At 48.4% G+C, this 19185-nt stretch overlaps 1 protein-coding gene across 1 annotated transcript in view; it reads left to right on the top strand.

The window, feature by feature from the left end:
* The first annotated feature begins 19078 nt into the window (after positions 1–19078).
* Positions 19079–19185, top strand: part of CUX2 (cut like homeobox 2) — a 197607-nt gene continuing 197500 nt past the window's right edge. Inside the window, exon 1 of the mRNA XM_040987002.1 lies at positions 19079–19141. Within this exon, the coding sequence (XP_040842936.1) occupies positions 19079–19141 (63 nt within the window). The remainder of the gene's footprint in view (positions 19142–19185) is intronic.

The raw sequence follows: 19185 nt of genomic DNA, 5'->3' as shown, positions 1-19185 counted from the left end.
ATTGGGGAGACTTTCTTGTTGTCACCTGAGTAAGATTTGGGGGTGGGCATTCTAACAAAACACAGGATATGCAAGCAAGGACTATGGAGGGATGCTCCCTGGCCTTTACCGCCTTTCCACCCTCTCAGCCTATGCCTTCAGACTGCCAGCTGCTGGCACCACATGTCATTGCAAGGTTACCTGTGTCTGCTGGTCTTGCCCCCTCACCCACAGACATCTGGGAGGGCTAGGGATTTTATACCCTCTAGCACAGCAGTTGGCACACAAATGCCCAACTCGCTCATTCCTTGGATGTATTAACACTGAGTACCTGGCCTGCAAGGGTTTTTCCATATAGTAAACTCCAGTTTGATTGCATGTGGTGGTGAATGGGTTGATAAGTCATTTTTTAAAAATTGTTTGTTTTTATTGGAAAAGTAGAAGAGAGAAGGAGAGACAGAAAGATCTTCCATCTGCTGGTTCACTCCCCAAGTGGCCACAACGGCTGACCAGGAGTTTCTTCTAAGTCTACCATGCAGCTGATGGCTTTGGGCCATCCTCTATTTCCTTCTCAGGCCACAAGCAGAGAGCTGGATTGGAAGTGGAGCAGCTGAGACATGAACTGGTGCCCATATGGGATGCTGGCATTTAAAAGTGGAGTATTAGCCAGTTGAGCTAAAGTGCTGGCCCCAGTAAGTGATTTTTAAATGGGCTTTTCCCCCCACTACTTTTCTTAAGTCTCCTAAGAACAAACTACTTGCATTTGAATCCTCTTTTGGGCTTTGCTAGTTGGGATTTTCAAACTGGAGACAGTAGGTGAGGATGGCCTGCTGCAGAGTGAAGATGGAGGAGGAGAGAGAGGTAAGGAAAAGTGGGAGTGCAGAGAAGGAGAAAAAGGAGAGAGGCAGGACCCTGTGTCCTGTTCATCTCCACGTCCCCTTCTCATGAGGCTGACCTAGACCCACAGCACATTACCTGCAATTCCCAAATCCTCATATCATTGGAGTTAGAGGGATTTTGTTTTGTGTTTGACAGGAAGGCTGACTGGGCCTGGTACAGTGTACAGACTTATTTAAAGCCCTGCTTGATGTAAGCAATGGCACACTTGTGACAGAAACATAAGAATGCTACCCAATCCCTTCACACCTCACACAGTTCACAATCTCCCAGAAATCTAGACTGTTCCGGATCCTTAAAAGCATCTGGTCCCAGGAGTTCTGGGTAAAGTGGGTGATGATTGTTGTCACTCCATTTTACAATTTCTCAGGAAGATGAGACTCAGGTAAGGCAGGTGGCTTGTCCAAGTTTCTGTGGAGAGAATGGCAGGGATCTCAACTTCATGTCAAAGCCAAGGCCACTGCCCAACACAGTCCTCCAATTCTCCCACCACTGCCAACTCCAGGTGTTGTTTCTGCTATTGTTCACTTAGCTTTTTCTCTAACGTGGCTCATTCTTTACTATTACACATGCATATTTTGGTAGAAGCACACTTTCTGTGGTCTTGCTAAGCAGGGAAATATATCCCTTGCCAGGAACAAAAGGAGCTGAGGCGGAAATCTGCTGTTTGTTTAAGAAAATATTTGAGAGCTCAAGAAGCATGGCTGCACTAGCACTTACCTTAACCTTGTGATTGGGTACGATTAAGATAATTTAAAGACACTTGAGATATGGCTGTAGGAAGTGGGGGCATCAGACTAGTTGCCATCAAATGGCCCATCATTCCACAGAGTGTGAAGTGGAAATCCCACTGGTTTAAGGTTGTACCTCTTGTACACCTGGTCTGTGGGCTGAGATTTAGACCTACTTTTTTTTTTTTTTTTTTTTTTTTTTGCACTAAAATAAACTTACTTTTTAGCTCCCTTTTCCATGGACATTTTAAAGTCCCCTGGCAAACAAAGAACATACAGCTTGCAGGCAGGTTTCTGCATCCACTTTAGATCTGACCAGTCTTGCTCCAAGGAGTCCCTTGGCAGTCCCTTGGCAGGAGGCTCCAGTCAGCAAAGAACAGGACCCACCCTTTCTCCAGACTGTCCCTGCCTGAGGACGGGAGGACTTCCAGAAAGGTCTGCATGTGTTGACACCCTAAGAATTTCTTTAATCAAGGACTTCTGTGCTTGTGAAGAGCAGGCGAATTGCTGATCTTATCCTGACTTAACTATCAGGCTCATGCAAGCAGCCACCATCCCAGAGCTCAGGCTGGTGTTAGGGATGCCAGCTTCCATGTCCTCCCAGCCCTGCTCCAGTGTATGGTGGGAAGGGACTCATGTCCCTGAGGCTGGGTGTGCCTGGGACACCTGCTCTGGTCGAGGCGTCAGAGATGCCAGCCTCCGTGTCTTCCCCAGGTATGATCTGCTGTGGCTGATGAGACATGAGGGAGTGAGCTGTGCCCTTTCTACTGTGCTCCTGTTTGTCTTGCCATGACACCTTGGGGTGATGGCTCTGTCTTCCGGGGGGCCTCAGTGAGCTGATGGGACAGAGCTTCTCTCATTGAGCACCAGCCATCCTCAGATACTTTCATGCATCTGCCACTCATGGGACATGTTCACTGTGAGATTTCAGAACTTCTGGGCTCTATAAGGAACCTGAGGTCCACAAGCACTGCATGACTCCTGCATTTCCATTTCCGTGAGAGACAGCAACTTTCCTATTCTCCTGGAGCATTTTGACGTTTCTTTTATTCCTCTCATGGGTGAGAAGACAAAGAATAACAGCATTTGAATAACTGCCACCCAGCTTCAGAATGAAACCCGCAACAAGGTCCCACTTCCTCCTGTCCCAGCTCTGTCTCCCCCATACCTGGCCGGCCCTTTTCATTCCCATTTTCCGTATTCACCATCTCTGTAGATCTGCCTTGGATTGAGTCTTAGGAACACATTTCCAAACATCATACAGTGCGGTGCTACCTCCTTTCAGGGTCATTATAAACAATGTTACCTCCCTGGTGCTCTTCTGCAGCTTTTGTATTTCACCCAGCAACACAGGTTAATACTGCTTCATGTGGACCTGGGTAGTTCCACCTCACTTACATCATCCTCTTAGAAAACCCTATTGTGTGAATACGGAAGAAATTATTTATCCAGTTTGCAGTTGGTGGACATTCACACTGTTGTGAATAGTTCTTTACAAACACCTTTATGTCTCCCATCCAAGTACTAACCAGGCTTGACCCTGCTTAGCCTCCAAGATCAGGCACATTCAGGGTGGTATGGCCGTAGACACAAACACCTGTATGTCAAGATACCAATCGTCTTCTGCCCTGGGACTGGGTGTACTCTAAGGAGTAGACTGCTTGAGCATACAGCAGGACCTGTATTACGTGGCTGGATCACACCCAGGTGCTTCCTAAGGGGGTTGTGCTAGTTGCATTCCCACCAGTGGCATTTGAGGATCTGGTTGCTCCAGCTACTTGCCAATGCTTGGTGTTATTAGGCTTTAAACTGGTGAGTGGAAAAAGATAGCTCGTTTTGGTTTCGGTTTGAATCATTCCCAATTACGAGTGAGGCTGAACCACCCTCTCCCAATGGTTTTGGTCCATTTGTTTCTGTGTTTGTAGATTGCCTGCTCATGGCCATGCTGTGAAGTTCTAGGGAGGGGCACTCTTCGCATTTGCGAGCCTTTGCTGCTTTGATTCATCCCAGTTTTCAAGAAAGAGAACAGAAGTGGGACAAAAGAATTGGGGGGACAAAGGCAGCAGGACTGTCCCCCTAGTTGTCCGATCTCCAACACCTCCCATTTCTGGAGAATCCCTTCGTTTCAAAGGTAGAACTCTTTAAGCCACCAGATATGGGCCAAGCAGGCCACAACACCACCCTTACAGATGTGAAAACTTAGGTCTCAGAGGGCTCAGCTGCTAGGGGACTTGGTCAAGGCTACGTGGCATTGTGACTCTAGCAGGCTGTGTGTAAGACTGGCAGGGAGCCCTGAGCCCAGAGCTGTGGGTGGGGCACCAGGAAGAAGGGCAGGAGCCCCAGAGAGCCTTACTCCCAGGCTGAGGCAGGTCCTGGCAGCACATTCAGATGGTACAAGGAAGGACTCAAGGAAAGAAGGGTTTCATGGCAAGGAGCCTGCCGACATGATGGTCAGGCTGTACGTCCCCCCAGACTACATCAGAAATGAAACTTCCTGCCCCCTAGGCAACTCAGGAGAAGGTGTGAGGTCCAGCTGCTGGCCACGGCTCAAGAGCCAATGGCTTCAGTGACAGGCCACAGCACAGAATGGCTCAGTACAAAACACGGGAGCTTCTCAGCCTCAGGGTAGATCTCAGCAGCCCATCCTGGCTGGCAGGGGTGTTCAGGAGCCCACACCCTTCCTTCCCTTGGGACTTGTCTCCTTCTGTGGGCCCAGTGGGTTAGACAAGGGCCTGTCCTTCAGGGCTCAGAATGGGCAGAGAGCACTTGGTCCTCATTCTGTTGACCAGAGCAAGTCACATGGTCTGGCTCAAGGTTGAGCGGCAGGAAAGGATGCTGTACCCACTGTGGGATGATCTGAGCATGAGCAGAGGGAGGATGCAGAGCGGAGCCAACAGCACTGTCGACACCAGGTGGGGGTCGTTCTTCCCATTTTCTTAAGGGGGAAGCTGATGTCTAGTAAGGTGAAGCAGCTGCGTTTAGAAGCCAGAGCCAGGTAGCTGCAGATTCAGGACTCAAACCCAGTAACTGTTGGAGCTACCAGGCCACATCAGCATGAGCCCATGGTGGCTGGCAGCACTGGGCAGCGATTTCCCAGTGACCGGCTGTTGAGTGAAGTTTGTAATGCAGTTTCCCATGCCTCGTCTCTCTTTTGCATTCGCCTCTTGTCTGAGCTGCCATCTGTCCCCTGCTCTGCAGTGTCACTTCAGCAGCGGGGTGAGGCCTCATCTCCAGGTTCCCTCTACTTCGGTGCCACTTGGCGACATCCAGCAGATGCACACTTTCTGACGCAGGCCCCCAAGATTAGCAGATGCTCTTTAATGAATGTAATTTTCATCACATTTATTGCCTTCCTGAGATTATCTTAATTCCATAGCCCTCTGGGACATACATGGTACTTATGTGGCCATTTGCCTCCTCCAGGATTGGCAGGAAGAGTGAGCCTGCCAGGGGAACTTGCGGCTGGGGGCTCACTTCTAAACCCGGACCTTGGCCCTAGAGAAGATTCCAGACTTAGAGAAGTTGAGAGATCAAAGCCAGCAGGACACTGCTGTGGGAGGAGGGAAAAGGAGAAATTCAGAGGACTCTGGAATTATCCTGCCTGGATTTTAATCTCCTGTATAGTTCCATATCCCCTCTGTGCCTCATGTCCTCCCCTGTAAAGCGGGCATAGGAACAGCGCCTGCCCAGGGTTGCTGTGCAGTTCAGTGAGTCGATCTTTAGTGCTTAGGGCAGTGCCTGGTACAGAGGGAGTCAGTTATGATTCTGAAGTTATCTTATTGGGCTCCTAAGGGTCAGCTCCCACCCACCCCTGCAGGTATCACTCATCCCCCAAACATCAGTCCTAACCCGGAAGCACTCCCTACTGCCGGGCTCTTTGCATGCATTGACTCAATTAATTCGCAGCACAGCCCTGAGATGGCCCTGCAGTGCAGGTAGGGGAACCTCGGTCAGAGAGGCAGGTGACTAAAAGGTAATAAGAGCCCAGATTCAAAGTGGAATTCCAACCAGGTGCTTCGGATGCCAGCCCTGCTTTCTGTCACCCTTACCCTGACTCTCAGTCCTCTTTATGGAAGTCCAGGCCCATGTTACAGTTGGTAATACCAGGTCTGGGAGACTTGTCCAGGATCACAGATGTGGGGAAAAGCAGAACCAGGCATCCTCACCGGAGGGAAGGGATAGGAGGAAAGGGGTATCCCAAAGTCTACTGTTGGGCCCTGCTCAGTGATCACCAGCCATTCTAGGGCTGCCCAGTAGCCACTCTGATCCCCGCAGCAGTGCTTAGAGCAGGATTGACATATACCCTGAGTGTCCACCAGGTGGGGCTTTCGCCCAAGGCCAGGCTTTGGAACGCCCCTAGAGAGGCCTAGCTGCCTCACCTGGGGAAGGTACACCTTGGCAGTCCCACTCCCCCTACACTGCACTTTCAATCTATGTGCTCACCCATGTACATTTGCAGGCTGTGTAGACATGTGTGAGAGCACGCAGGCATGTTTCAGAGAGCCTGCTTCAGATTTAGGTGCAAGCATGCAGAAAGGCAGGAGGGAGAGTATGCCTGTGTGTGTAAACGCACAAGTAGGTACACATGTCTGTAACTGCAGGTGGGAACAAGCCTAGTCAGGAGTGTGTGTGTGTGTGTGTGTGTATGTGTGTGTACTTGTGAGAGCAGATGTGTGGATTAGACACTAGCTTTGGGCCCTGAGGTTTGTTTTGCTCTCTTGTCCAAGGTGTAGGGGAATAGAACAGATGACCTGTTGAAGGAAGCCAAGGATGTGGAGCAAGAGGGTTCATGGTTGGAGATAGAGTGGATTCGCTTCTTGTGCCTGGGAGAGGTTGGATGTGCAGCTGTGCCCCCCTACACACTGAATTCTTTTTAAATATTTTATTTATTTTTATTTGAAAGGTATATTTTACAGAGAGAAGGAAAGAGAGATAGAGTGAGATTTTCCATTTGCTGATTCACTCCCCAAATGACTGCAATGGCCAGAGCTGAGCTGATCTAAAGCCAGGAACTTCTTCTGTGTTTCTTATGTGGGTGCAGAGTTCCAAGACCTTGGGTCATCCTCCACTGCTTTCTCAGGCCACAAGCAGGGAGTCTGAAGGGAAGTAGACTAGCTGGGACACAAATCGGCGCCCATATGAGATGCTGGTGCTTCAAGGATTAGCCTGCTGAGCCCTAACACACGTTGCGGTCTCACTCAGAGGTTTCTGAAGTGAGAAGAATGGAGACCCAAGAAAGCTTCTGGGACCTGCCTCCTGGATCTTCCAAGCTCTGGAGAGTGTGGCTGGACACTGTGGATGCAAGGGCCAGTTCTGGTACCAATCATGACTCAGCCCCTCCCAGGCTGTGAAGTGGCTTCCGTGCCCCAGGGAGGAGTTGGGGGCAGGCAAGAAAGTGAAGGCAGTGGAGTTAAAAGTCAGGAACATAAGCCTGGCACCAAACACCACAAGATTGGATCCATTCTGCTGCCTACAGGCTGGATGAATGGGCACATCAACTGTCCTCTCTGAAACCCATTTCCCGAGCTATTCAAGGGAGGTGATGGCAAGGTATACCTCCATGTGCTGTCACAAGAAGGACTCTGAGCCGTGGGCAAAGCGAGCCCACCTGTGCCTAGCAGGCCCTAAACTGTGCTCTTTTTCTGGTTTGTGGGAGTCAAGAGCTGGGAAGCCAGAAGCTTCAAGAAGACTGCAGGCAGCAGAGCCTCATCTGATGTGCCTGTTGGCATCCTTGTCCCCTTGCCTGCTGTGCCAGCCTGGCATTCCTTGTCCCCTCACCTGATGTGCCCACCTGGCATCCTTGATGTGAGAGGCAAGAAGAATGCTGGTGAAGTTCTGCTGCATTGGAGGCACCGTGATGACATTGTCAGGGACGAAGACAGTGATGATGACTGGACAGGGACAGGCAAGCAGGAGCTTTCGTGTCCTCCCCTCTCCCCAAAGAAGTAAAGGCATAGTTTCTTTCTGTTGGGCTTTGGCTCCTGACCCATGCTAGCTGACTCGATTAAATAGGAGAAGTTCAGGTTTGCAGAGGGAAGAGGAGAAGTGAGAAGGGAAGAAGCTAACAAATAAAGGGAGAGGGAGACACAGAGAAGGAGCTGGGGAGAAAATGGAAGTGAGCACTGGGTGAGAAGATGGACGAACAGTTTGTAGGGAGAGAAATTAAAAAGAGAGGCCTGAGTGGCCACTTCAATGAAGGGAATTTTGGGGAAAGAGAGTAGGCTGAGGCAGCAAGCCACAGTGCCCTGCCCCTCTGGAAAACCTGCTCTCCGTGGGGAATTGAGGGACGTGTGTGTGTGTGTGTGTTTGTGTGTGTGTGTGTGTGTGTGTGTGTGTGTGTGTGTGTGTGTGTGTGTAGGAGGTGGGGGGCTGGGAGGCTCAGTTCTCAGAGTGGAGAAAGTACCCACAGCTACTCTGGGGGCTCGGGTGCGGAGGCTTACAGAGGAATGGGTGGCCGCTGGGTCCATATGTGTGTAGTAATAATGGAGGAATGGGTGGGCACTGAGCCCAGATGTGCACATTACAGGTGAGATGGAGATGGATGCTCTGAAGCCCCTGGCGGCTGCTGAGGACTTGGGTCTCTTCTTACTGTGCACACTCAACTGCTACAGTAGACATGCAGAACTGGAGATGGGTCCCTGCCCCAGGACGGGCACCACTGGGACTGGGAAATCCTTGTGTTGGAGCAAAGGCATGTGCCAGAGCCCAGCGGAAACTCTTCTCCAGCTGGGGTTCCTGTGTCTTCCAGGAATTGCCAAGTGCCGAGTGATATTTCGTCCTGGGATGCTCAGAGAATATCCAGCTGGTTCTGGCTGCAGAGCTAGCGCTGGGAGGGTTCCTGGGCCATTGCATGGCCAGAGCACTCAGCTTGCTTTTTAAGAAACAGACAGGACAGAGTCAGCTTGCAAAGGCTATAGACGGTTTTCAGACTGAATGGTTGTGCTGTTGGAAGAAGGAATAAGTTGTTTCCTTTTCTGAACTGTGGGATGCAGACCCCTCACCTAAAGTTGCTTTGTGTGTGGTGGGAGGTGGTGATCTGAGCGTGTTTTTTTCCCAGATGGATGGACAGTTGGCCCAGTGTCACACCGCAAGTGAAATTCAGTCCTTTCTTATGAATTTATAATGTCAGCACTGCCATCTCTGAGGCCGTGTCAGAGAGCTCATGGAAAAAAGCACCAAAAAGATACACTTGGAAGGTTTTTTTTTTTTTTTTTTTTAAGATTTGTTTATTTTGGGCCCAGTGCGGTGGCACAAGTGGTTAAAGTCCTCACCTTGCACACCAGGGATCCCATATGGGCGCCGGTTCTAATCCCCGCAGCCCCGCTTCCCTTCCAGCTCCCTGCCTGTGGCCCGGGAAAGCAGTCGAGGACAGCCCAAACTTTGGGACCCTGCACCCGCGAGGGAGACCCGGAAGAGGCTCCTGGCTTCGGATCGGCATAGCATTGGCCATTGTGCTCACTTGGGGAGTGAATCACCAGATGGAAGACCTTCGTCTCTGTCTCTCCTTTCTGTATATCTGCCTTTCCAATAAAAAAAATAATAAAAATAAATCTAAAAAAAAAAGATTTGTTTATTTTGTTTGAAAGGCAGAGTTACAGAAAGGGAGTGAGAGAGAGAATAAGATTTTCCATTTGCTAATATACTGTCAGATCTCTCACGTGGGTGGCAAAGGCCCAAGCACTTGGGTCATCTTGTGCTGGTCTTCCAGATGTGTAAGCAGGAAGCCGGATTAGAAGTGGAGCAGCTGGTACTCAACCAATACTCCTACACTGGTGTCACAGGCAGCAGGTTAACCTACTGTACCACAGCACAGCCCCAAGATACCCTTTGCAAAAGATTATTTTGGTGCCAGAATACTTAGAACTCTATGCGTGCCTTTTCCCATACCACACGTTTTCTGCAACTTTCTGATTTTCGGCCCCTTTCTTGGCGTATTTCCTCTGTTCTTTGGCCTTGCTGTCCTTGTCACGAGTCGTGACCTCTGACAAAGTTCTCCCACCTGTGGTTCTTCACACTTGCCTCAGCTGTTGCATCTTCATAAAACTTTTGAAATGGGCTTGTCCGGTTCTGTGAACAGCCTGCCTGGGATTTTGACCGGAATGCCTCTAGAGGTGTGGATTGACACGAACAGAGGTGACGCCATCACCTTTCCTCCTCCTCCTACCTGTCAGTGTGGACTCTGGCTCTTCAGACCTTTTCTAGGCGTGGTGGGCTTTGGTCCCACCCCTGCGCTGTGCTGGTCTCAATGGGCTATAATATACAGATGGCATTGGTGGCCACAAGACTAGACATCCGGGCCTCTTGCAGCCCCAGAAAGAGGCCCGTAGATAGAGACTACCCCTTTGTAGACATTTCATGCTGAACAATACACCAGCTTTGGATTTAGGATGGCTACAGGCCCGGGCATCCTGTAGGGAAGTGGACTTGTGGCAAGCCTCAACTCACAGCGCCATCTAGTGGTGAGATGGTCAAAGTATCCATGGTCTCAGAGAGCACCAGCAGGCTGCTTAGAATTCCTGGGAAGATGTCCACGGACAGAGATTGTGAAGACTGGAACGAGACCACTAACCCTCAGGTACACAGAACATGTTGTGTACCAGAAGTCACTAGGAGTTTTCAGGGAGCTCTGAGCTCACCCAGTGAGCAAAACAGGTTGCCAGAACCCAGCTGGCTAGGAACTGACATTTACAAATGTTTGGATGAAGAATTCAAAATAGGTGTTTAAGGAAAAAGCTCAGCGTACTTCAAGAGCGCACAGAGAAACACTTTAATACCCTGCCAGAGAAACTCAAACTAGGGATGGAATTCATTTTAAAATATCGAATGGAAATCCTTTAACTGGAAGGTGTGATAAGTAAAACCACCAACAGAATGAAACAGAAGTGTCGAACAGAAGGGAAATTGAATAGGATATCTGAAAATACAGTTGAAGGAGAAACAAGAATGAAGGGAAAGAATAAGCTTACAAGAACCACGAAATAGCACCACAACGGCAAGTACTCTGCGGAGTTCCAGAGGGACTTGAGAATGCCAGGTGAGCAAACAGCATATTCAACGATACAGGAAGGAAAAGTCTCAAGTTCTAAAGACAGGTAAGGGAGGTCAGAGGTCACCCAGTCAGATTCAACTCAATCAAGACTACCTCAAATCATAATCAAACTCTGCAAGGCTAAATGTAAAGGGAGGATTCTCAGAGCTGCGGGAGAAAAGAAACAGACGACACATCCAGTGTCCCAACTTGCCTGGCTGCAGGCTTCTCTTACAAGTATTACAGACTAGGAGAGAGTGGGCTGAGACTTGCGCAGTACCCGCCAGGCTACTGCACCCAGAGAAGCTGTCCTCTACACAGACATGCCCAAAGATGAGAGAGGTTATCAACACCAGCCTTGTGTTACAAGAAATGCTGACAGGAATTCTTCAAACAGCAACAAAGAGATTTTTTAAAAAGATTTATTTATTTTTATTGTAAAGTCAGATATACTGAGAGGGGGAGAGACAGAGAGAAAGATCTTCCGTCCGATGATTCACTCCCAAAGTTACCACAATGGCCGATGCTGCACTGATCCGAAGTCAAGAGCCAGGAGCTTCTTCTGGGTCTCCCACGTGGGTGCAGGGTCCAGGCGTGGTCAAGGCAAGGACTTTAGCCACTAGGCCATGGTGTCAGGCCCAATAAGGAGATTTTTTTAACAAGAAACTATGACAAGGTATGAGGCCCAGCGCAGTAGCCTAGTGACTCAAGTCCTCGCCTTGCATGCGCCGTGATCTGATGTGACCGCTGGTTCTAGTCCCACTTCCTATCCAGCTCCCTGCCTGTGGCCTGGGAAAGCAGTAGAGGATGGCCCAAACTTTGGCACCCTGTGCCCATGTGGGGGACCTGGAAGAAGCTCCTGGCTTCAGATAGGCTCAGCTCCAGCCATTGCGGCCACTTGGGGAGTGAATCATCGGATGGAAGATCTTCCTCTCTGTCTCTCCTCCTCTCTGTATACCTGACTTTCCAAGAAAAAAATAAATAAATCTTGAAAAGAAATTATCACAAGGTAGAAAACCCCACTGGTAGGAGTACCAGCACTTCAGAATGCTCTAGTATTGTAAGTGTGGCACATAAGCCACTCTTATCTTCTGTATCAAAACAAAAACAGAAGCAGTTTTAATGTCAGAACTACATTAGCATGTTAAGAAATAGGCACTATAGAAAGAAGTCAAATGAGGCATCAACGATTCAAACTGGGGGATGTAGAATTCTACACAAGGTAGGGATCCGAACAGGGATAGATAGAAGGAATGTATAAAGGAACTCAGATAACTCAATAGCAAATAACCAAACAATCCAATTCAAAATTTGTTTTTTAATTCCTCCCCCATCTTTTTACCAATGTCAAGTTTCTGTCATTTCAAAAATAGCATGTTATAATGAAATGTATTTTTGTATGCCTCATGGTAGCCATAAAGCAAAAATATATGATAGCCTCATCAAAAATAAAAGAAAGGCGTCAAAACACTACTGGAGAAAAAGCACTAAACTACAAAGAAAGATTAAGAGAAGGAAAAAGAAAAAAAAAAAAGGAAGGAAATACATTAAAACTAGAAAATAAGTGTCACAGGGCCAGTAGTGAGACTATAACTATTTTAAATGTAAAAAGGTTGAATTCTTCTTCAACTAAAAGTCACAAACTGACTGAGTAATCACAGAATAATAATAGTAAAAAAAAAAAAAAAAGGAGAGCAAGGCCCAACTATTTTCTGCTTATGAGAAACTTGCTTCACCTCTGACAACATGTACAGGCTAGAAATGAAACGAAGGAATAAGATATTTTATGAAAATGGAACCTAAAAGAAAACAGGGGTAGCCATACTTCTGTCAGAAATAAATAAATCTTTAAGATAAGTAGGATTTTGTTCACCTAAAGAGGTCCTGCACGGCAAACAGTCAACAGAGTGAAGAGGCAGCCTAAAAAATGGGAGAAAATATCTGCAAGTTAGGCATCTGAGAAGGGGTTGATACAACGAGTACATAAAGGGACTCAAACAACTCGCTAGCAAATAACCAAGTAATCTAATTTACAAATGGGCTGAACTAAAGAGACGTTTCTGGAAGACATAGAGATACTCAGCGTGTCATGGAAATACAAAGCCACAAGTAGGTGTCACGTCATGGCAGTCAGATAAAAGGTGACAAGCACCGACGAGGGCGTGGAGGAAAAGGGACTCCTGCAGAGTTGGCCACTGTTGGTGGGACTGTGGATTGGTACAGTTGTGGAAAACAGCGCAGAGGCACCTCACAGGACTCAAAGTTGCTGCAGAACCCAGCAGTCCCACGACTGGGGACATACCCAATGGAAATGAAACCCCTCTGTTGAAGAGAAATGTGCGTTTCCCCAGTTATCATAGCACTGTTCACACAGCCAAGCAGTGGAAACATTTTTTGAGTGTCCATCAGTGATGAATGGGTGAAGAATGTGGGTTATTGGGCCAAGCCTGATTGCTCAACTGGCTTATCCTTTCTTTGCAAGCTCTGGGATCCCATATGGGCACTGGTTCATATTGTAACTGCTCTACTTCCCATCTTGCTCCCTGCTTGTGGCCTGGAAAAGCAGCAGAGGATGGCCCAGATCCTTGGGACTCTGCAGCCATGCGGGAGACTGGGAAGAAGCTCCTGGTTCCTTTACAATAAAAATAAATAAATCTTTAAAAAATGGGGTACATATGCATAATGGAATACTATTCAGCCAAATCAAAGGATGAATGTTTTTGTTATTTGCACTAAAAAGGATAGAAGTGGAGATCATTTTTAAGTGAAATAAGCCAAGCACAGAAAGACAAAAGAGCAGGTGATTTTACATATGGAATGGAAAAAGGCTAATCTCATGAAACTCAGGAGTGTAGTGAGGGTTACCAGAGGTGGGGAGGAGAGCAGGGAAGAGGCTCCTTAATGGGACAAAGTTACAGTTAGGGAGAAGGAAGAAGTTCTGGGGTTCTGCAGCACCGTAGACCAAGTAACGACAGTATGCTGTGTATTTCTCTAAAAAAACCAACAGGTGAGTTTGATTGTTTTCACCAAAAATAAATATTATATGTTAGTGGAATGGCATTATGTTTACCCTGAGTGAACAGTACACGCTGTTATACATGCATTGTAGCATGTGTACAGTTTTATGTAGAAGCTAATTTTTAAAACTTTAAGATTTTAATGTGGAGTTCTATAAACCCATTTTTCAGAATTAGTGTTCATTAAAGATTTGATGGAAACATGCTACAGTGATATCTGAGGATTCTTAGAACAAAACTGGCTTTGTGGCTGGGATGGAGGCACTACTGCAGAGGGGTGAGCAGAGAAATGTTGAGGCATGTCAGTGTTAGCAAGAAGGGGGAACCATTTGCAGCCCACACCTGAAGGGGCAAGGATCCAGTCAGAGCAAGAGAGAAGCAGCTGGTGGTACTGTGACTGTACCAGTGCCCACTCGCTGCGACAGCAGCCGGGAACTAGGGAAGGAGCCAGGGAATAGATGTCCTGATGATGCTTCTCCGCTCTCACCTCTCACGGCCTCCCCATTGGCCGAAGCAGGTGCAAGTCAGAGGACAAGGGGACCTGGGAGATGTAGTCCGTGGAGGTTAGCATCCTGGAGGTCTTGAGCAGGTGGAAGGAGAATGGGAGAAAGGAAGCAAAGGAACACACAGCACAGTCTGTCCAGCTGGAAGGGTCGGCCCAGGACAGCACACTCCTTTTGTGTTGTTCCTCTGGGCTTGGTTGTCCACTGCCCATGATTAAGACAGCAGCTGTGGCTTCCGGGCAGTTTACTTTCCCATCGGCTTTTCCTCCCCAGGAGGGGCTCAAGTGCAAAGAGCCTTAGCTTGCTCTGACTCACCCTGGGTGTCAGTTCTGGTCCTGTATCTTGGCAACCGTGTGGCCATGGATAAGCCATTTCTTTTAGGGTCTCAGTCTTTCCAGCCGCAGTGTGGGAATACCCATTCCTGCCCTGTCCACCGGGAGGCCAATGACAATGAAACCCTAAAGCAGAGTTGCTGTGGCATTTACCAATGATGACTGGGCAAAGCACTGGGTAAATGCTCTGACTCACCCACGTTGTCTAGTTAAGTAGCACCTTGTGCTGGCAAAGAAAGCCAGGCATAAAGAGGTAAATTGCTCGGCCAGGGTGGCAGAGCTTATAAGCAGCAAAGTTGAAACCCATGCCCAGACCTTGTGGCTCCAGAGGACCCCCATTCCCTAACCGCTGTGTTATGCTAATGGCTTATTTATAAAGCATTCAACAAGGAGTAGGTGCTTAATAATGGTAATGGTTGACCGTGTTGGGTGTAGGAGCCTGCCAGCTTGGTCCCTGAGGCATCATTCCAGCCACTGGAACCTGGACCTGACCCTGGGTCAGCCTCTTGGATCCTAGCCTGTAGGTGTCCAAGACATCCTAGAACCACTGCTGTTGTACTTCCCGTTGAACTGGGAGTCTGCCCTCGTTTTTCCCACCTGCCTGGCAGCTGCAATGCAATACTGAGCTGCCAAGGGACATTTTCTTTTGTTTCTGCTTTGTTGGTGGATTTTGTGTATCATTATGTTGGTGCCTGAGGACCTGCCATGTTCTTCCTTGAGATTCTCGCGTCCTCATTTCTGAAGTTCCTAACGGATCCTGGCTCTTGGACTGCTTCTGCTGTCAGGGCAGGCGGCCTAAGCTACGTTCTGCTTCCTCTGGTCTTGTTTCCATTATGTGTGTGTGTGTGTTTAAATATACACCGTGATGTGTGAGTCTTTGGGAATCAGGAATAAATCAGGAAGCTGTTTAAGTTTTTGTTATCAGTGTGTTTATGGCAGAGTGAGTGTGATAAGAACATGAGAAACAGCTTTATTCAAAAATATTTAAAATTTTAGTGCTGTAGTTCCAAATCCAAGGCTGTTGTCTGTGGAGAAGTCTGAATTTCCTGGCTCACCATCTTGTATTAAGGACCACCTATAATAACATTTCCCCAGCTAAATCTGTTTAGGAGGTAAATATTTAACTGCCTGCTAATTCATTTTTGTGGAGCCTGAGACGGCCACAGGTGCCTTTGGAAAATAAGCCCCCCACGACCAAGGAGGGCCGGGCTCATGATGCGCTGGGAATACGGTGGGGAGAGACAGCTGAAATTTATTTTGTGAATAAAGCAATAAGCCACTAAGCAAAGCTAATATGTTTCAGCCAAGACAGAGAGACACCATCATTCAGTATTTATGTAGCAGCCTGTTCCTCAGTGGGACTGCAAGTTTCTAGCATTAAAATTGTCGGAATTCTTCAGAGACCTACTGCATTAAGTCATTTAAAAATATCACAGACTTAAAACAATCTGAATTATTGGATTTTCTTGCTGCTCCTCGGTAAGCATGTTTGCTGTGGTAATTTCCCGCTCGGTCAAAGGTGCCGTCTGCCTCCATCAGGAAGGTAGGAAAGCTCTGTGCAGAATATTTATTTGGAACCCAAACAAAATCTGACCTTGATTTAGTGGATTTTATTTGTCTTTTAATCTTGGCCTAAGTTCTGATCGCCAGACCGGCTGCAAGGGAAACACAAAGACTTTGTATACCCCTCAGCCGGAGTCCCCCAGTGTTAACAGTTCGCTACATTTGCTTATCATTCTCTCTGCATAAAGATAAATAAATAAATACATATTACTTTCATCTACATCGTTTGAGAGTCAGTTGCAGACATGCTGTCTGCCAGTCAGTCTCTAAATATTTCTGTGGGTTCTCTGAAAACAAGGATATTTTGTTACATAGCCACAATGTCGTGATCAAAATCAGGAAATTACCATTGATACAATACTGTTACTTAATGGGTTTTTTTTTTTGTTGTTGTTGTTGTTGTTGTTGTTACCTAATGTATTGACTTAATTCTAAGTTTGCCGGTGGCTCCAATTAATACACTTTGTAGTCAGACATCATCCCGATCCTAAGTCCCTGGCCAAGTCTCTTTAGCTTCCTTTAAAGTGGAATAGCTCCTGAGTCTTCCTGCACTTCATGCAACACTGACACTTTAGAAAGAGAACAGGCTGTGTATTCTGCAGGCTGGCCCCTCTGTTTGGGGTTGTCTGGAATTTTTCACAGATGAGGCTGCGTGCTTTGGTTAGGACGACTGCGTAAATGGCTTGTACTTCTCGGTACATTACATCAGGCAGGGTACACTGTAGTGTGCAAAGTCAGACATAACCTTAGAATTATCTTTTGTCCAAACCTGGCTTGGAAGGGTTTCTCACTCAAGCCAGATTTTTTTTTCCCCTTCAGTCGGCACTTCCTGTCAGTGATTGCATCACAGCAAAAGACTTTTTAAAATTATTATAACAGACCTTTTATAAACAGAGACCAACTTTATAGCTATGCAGGAGAAAATGTATCGATTAAAAAAATTGTAGTGAGATAGTTATGAAATTTCCTTAAGTTCATTTTGCAGAGTGAGAGCTGTAATTTACATGTGATGTTGTCCAGAGCTGAGATAAACCACACCTCTCATGCAATTTAATCTGGCAGGGAACCAGGCCCCTCAGAATGGCTAACCAGGCCTAATTCATTACGTCTTGGTGAACACTGTACTTTTGATCTTTTGAGTTGCTCGGCTGCTGCATTAATAGATTACCCAGACCTCATGGAAAATGTATGGGGATGTTAACAGAAATACTGTATCCTTGTTTAAATCACATTAAATTTTTTAAACAGCTTGAATGATTGCTCAGAAAGATCACACCTTCTTCCGAAGCATTTATGGAACGATTATTTACATTACATTAAAAACTTTAATTGCCTTGGAGCACGTGCTCTGAGACACAAATATTGGAAAATCATCAAAAATATTCATCATGGTTCTCTCTCCTTTACAACTCTTCTAAACTTTATCTTTTTTATAACCCACTGTATTGATCTATTGTCCCAGACCAAGAGTGATGTCAGAAGTCCAAGCTGGGTTATAAAAAGCGAATATAATTTCCATTTGCTCTGTGTAAAAGCAAATCTTTTAGTCTGAGAAGTAGGTGGGAAATACCCCTTTTCTTATTGTACGGGGAAGAGAGTGGGTTGGTGTGTGGCAAGGGTCATGCAAGGCTGGGAAGATGCCCTCAAGAATGGTGGGAAGGCCGGATGGATGACAGATTGGGAGAGGGGCTGGGAGAAATCTGCCCCTCCCTGTTCAGATCTGAGGAATTTCAAAAGACCAGAAGCTCCCTCTGACCAGGCTAAAGACCCGTTCCCACAAGACAGTCCCAATAAAGGAAGCGTACACGGGAAAGTCAGGGCGGCGGTGACAGTAGTGCAAACCTCCACAGCGCTTGAACTGGACCACTCCCTGCAGCCCCCCACCCCACCACACCCCACCCCACCCCGGTTTCTCCACAGATCATAAAAATAACACCAGCTCTGCTGGAAAGGGCCAGTGCAGGGGTCTATCTAAGAATCCACTCCCAAAATAACCATAACAGTAAAAGGGCCTTGCATGGCTAAGTTGTGGGGAGACCCTGAAATCGATTTAAAATTACTCTCAATGTTGACAATAAGGAGTTCCCCTTGCAAAGGACTTAAACGTTGCGTCCAGGCCGGTAAGGCTGAATTACAGCTAAGACGAGTGCTCGCTGCTATCCCCCGCCCCCCGCCCAATAACAGCATTTAACGGCGTGAAACCCGCGCGACGTGACATGTTGCACTACTCAGTGGCGCCCCCAGGCGGCTCCCACCCGCCCGCTGCCAGGAGCCTCTGAGCAGCCCCAAGTGCGGGTTGTGACCCCCAATCCCAAGCATCGTGGGCGGAGGAGCGGCGGAAACCGAAGGCACGTGTTGTGTGTATGCCTATTGCAAAAGGGAAAAAAATGCATCGCAAACTATTAACTTTTCTTTTTAAGTATGCAATGTTGAGAGCAGGTATTAGGCAGGTGCAGGGGGAGGGGTGGGGCTGGCGCCCCGCATGTCCGCCTCTTGCAGCGCCCCCCAAACTTCCCTTTGCATTGATCAGCACGTTACGTCAGTATTGATAAGTTTGCAAAAAAGCCAAAGTCAAGTGCAATCGCGCGGCACACCGACCCCAGACTTGGGGGGTGGGGGGAGATGCGGCGAGTGTTCCGCGGGCCCAGGAGCCGGCTGCAGGCAGGGCAGCGGCGGCGCCGGCGCCTCTCGGAGAACCTGCCTCCCCCCCACCCCCCTCCCACCTCATCCCCGGCCGCCTCCCCCGGGCGGGCGCCGAGCTCCCAGCCCGGCGCGCTCCGCCCGCGCCCTCCGGGGGTCGGGGGGACGCACGGCTCCCGGGCCCGGCGGCGGCTGCGGCGGCGCGGCGGCGCCGAGGGGCAGCCGGTGGCGGGAGGCTGGGGGCATCCGAGGGGCCCCGGGCGGCTGCGCGCAGGGCCCGGGCGGCCAGAGGCGGCCCCGGGGCTGGGGGGAGTCCAGCCCGGATATTGAGTGCAGCCATTGAGAAAAGCCAAACTCTTGTGTGTGTGCGTCTCGAATAGCCCCCAAGATGGCCGCCAATGTGGGATCGATGTTTCAATATTGGAAGCGATTTGATCTACGGCGACTCCAGGTTAGTGCGGGCAGCGCCGGCCCCGCGACCGTGGGGAGCCCCCG

The sequence above is a fragment of the Ochotona curzoniae genome, unplaced genomic scaffold (genome assembly GCF_017591425.1).
Source record: "Ochotona curzoniae isolate NIBS_2020 unplaced genomic scaffold, NIBS_Ocur_1.0 contig_46, whole genome shotgun sequence".
Classification (NCBI taxonomy): domain Eukaryota; kingdom Metazoa; phylum Chordata; class Mammalia; order Lagomorpha; family Ochotonidae; genus Ochotona; species Ochotona curzoniae.
This window is presented reverse-complemented; position numbering and strand designations above follow the sequence as displayed.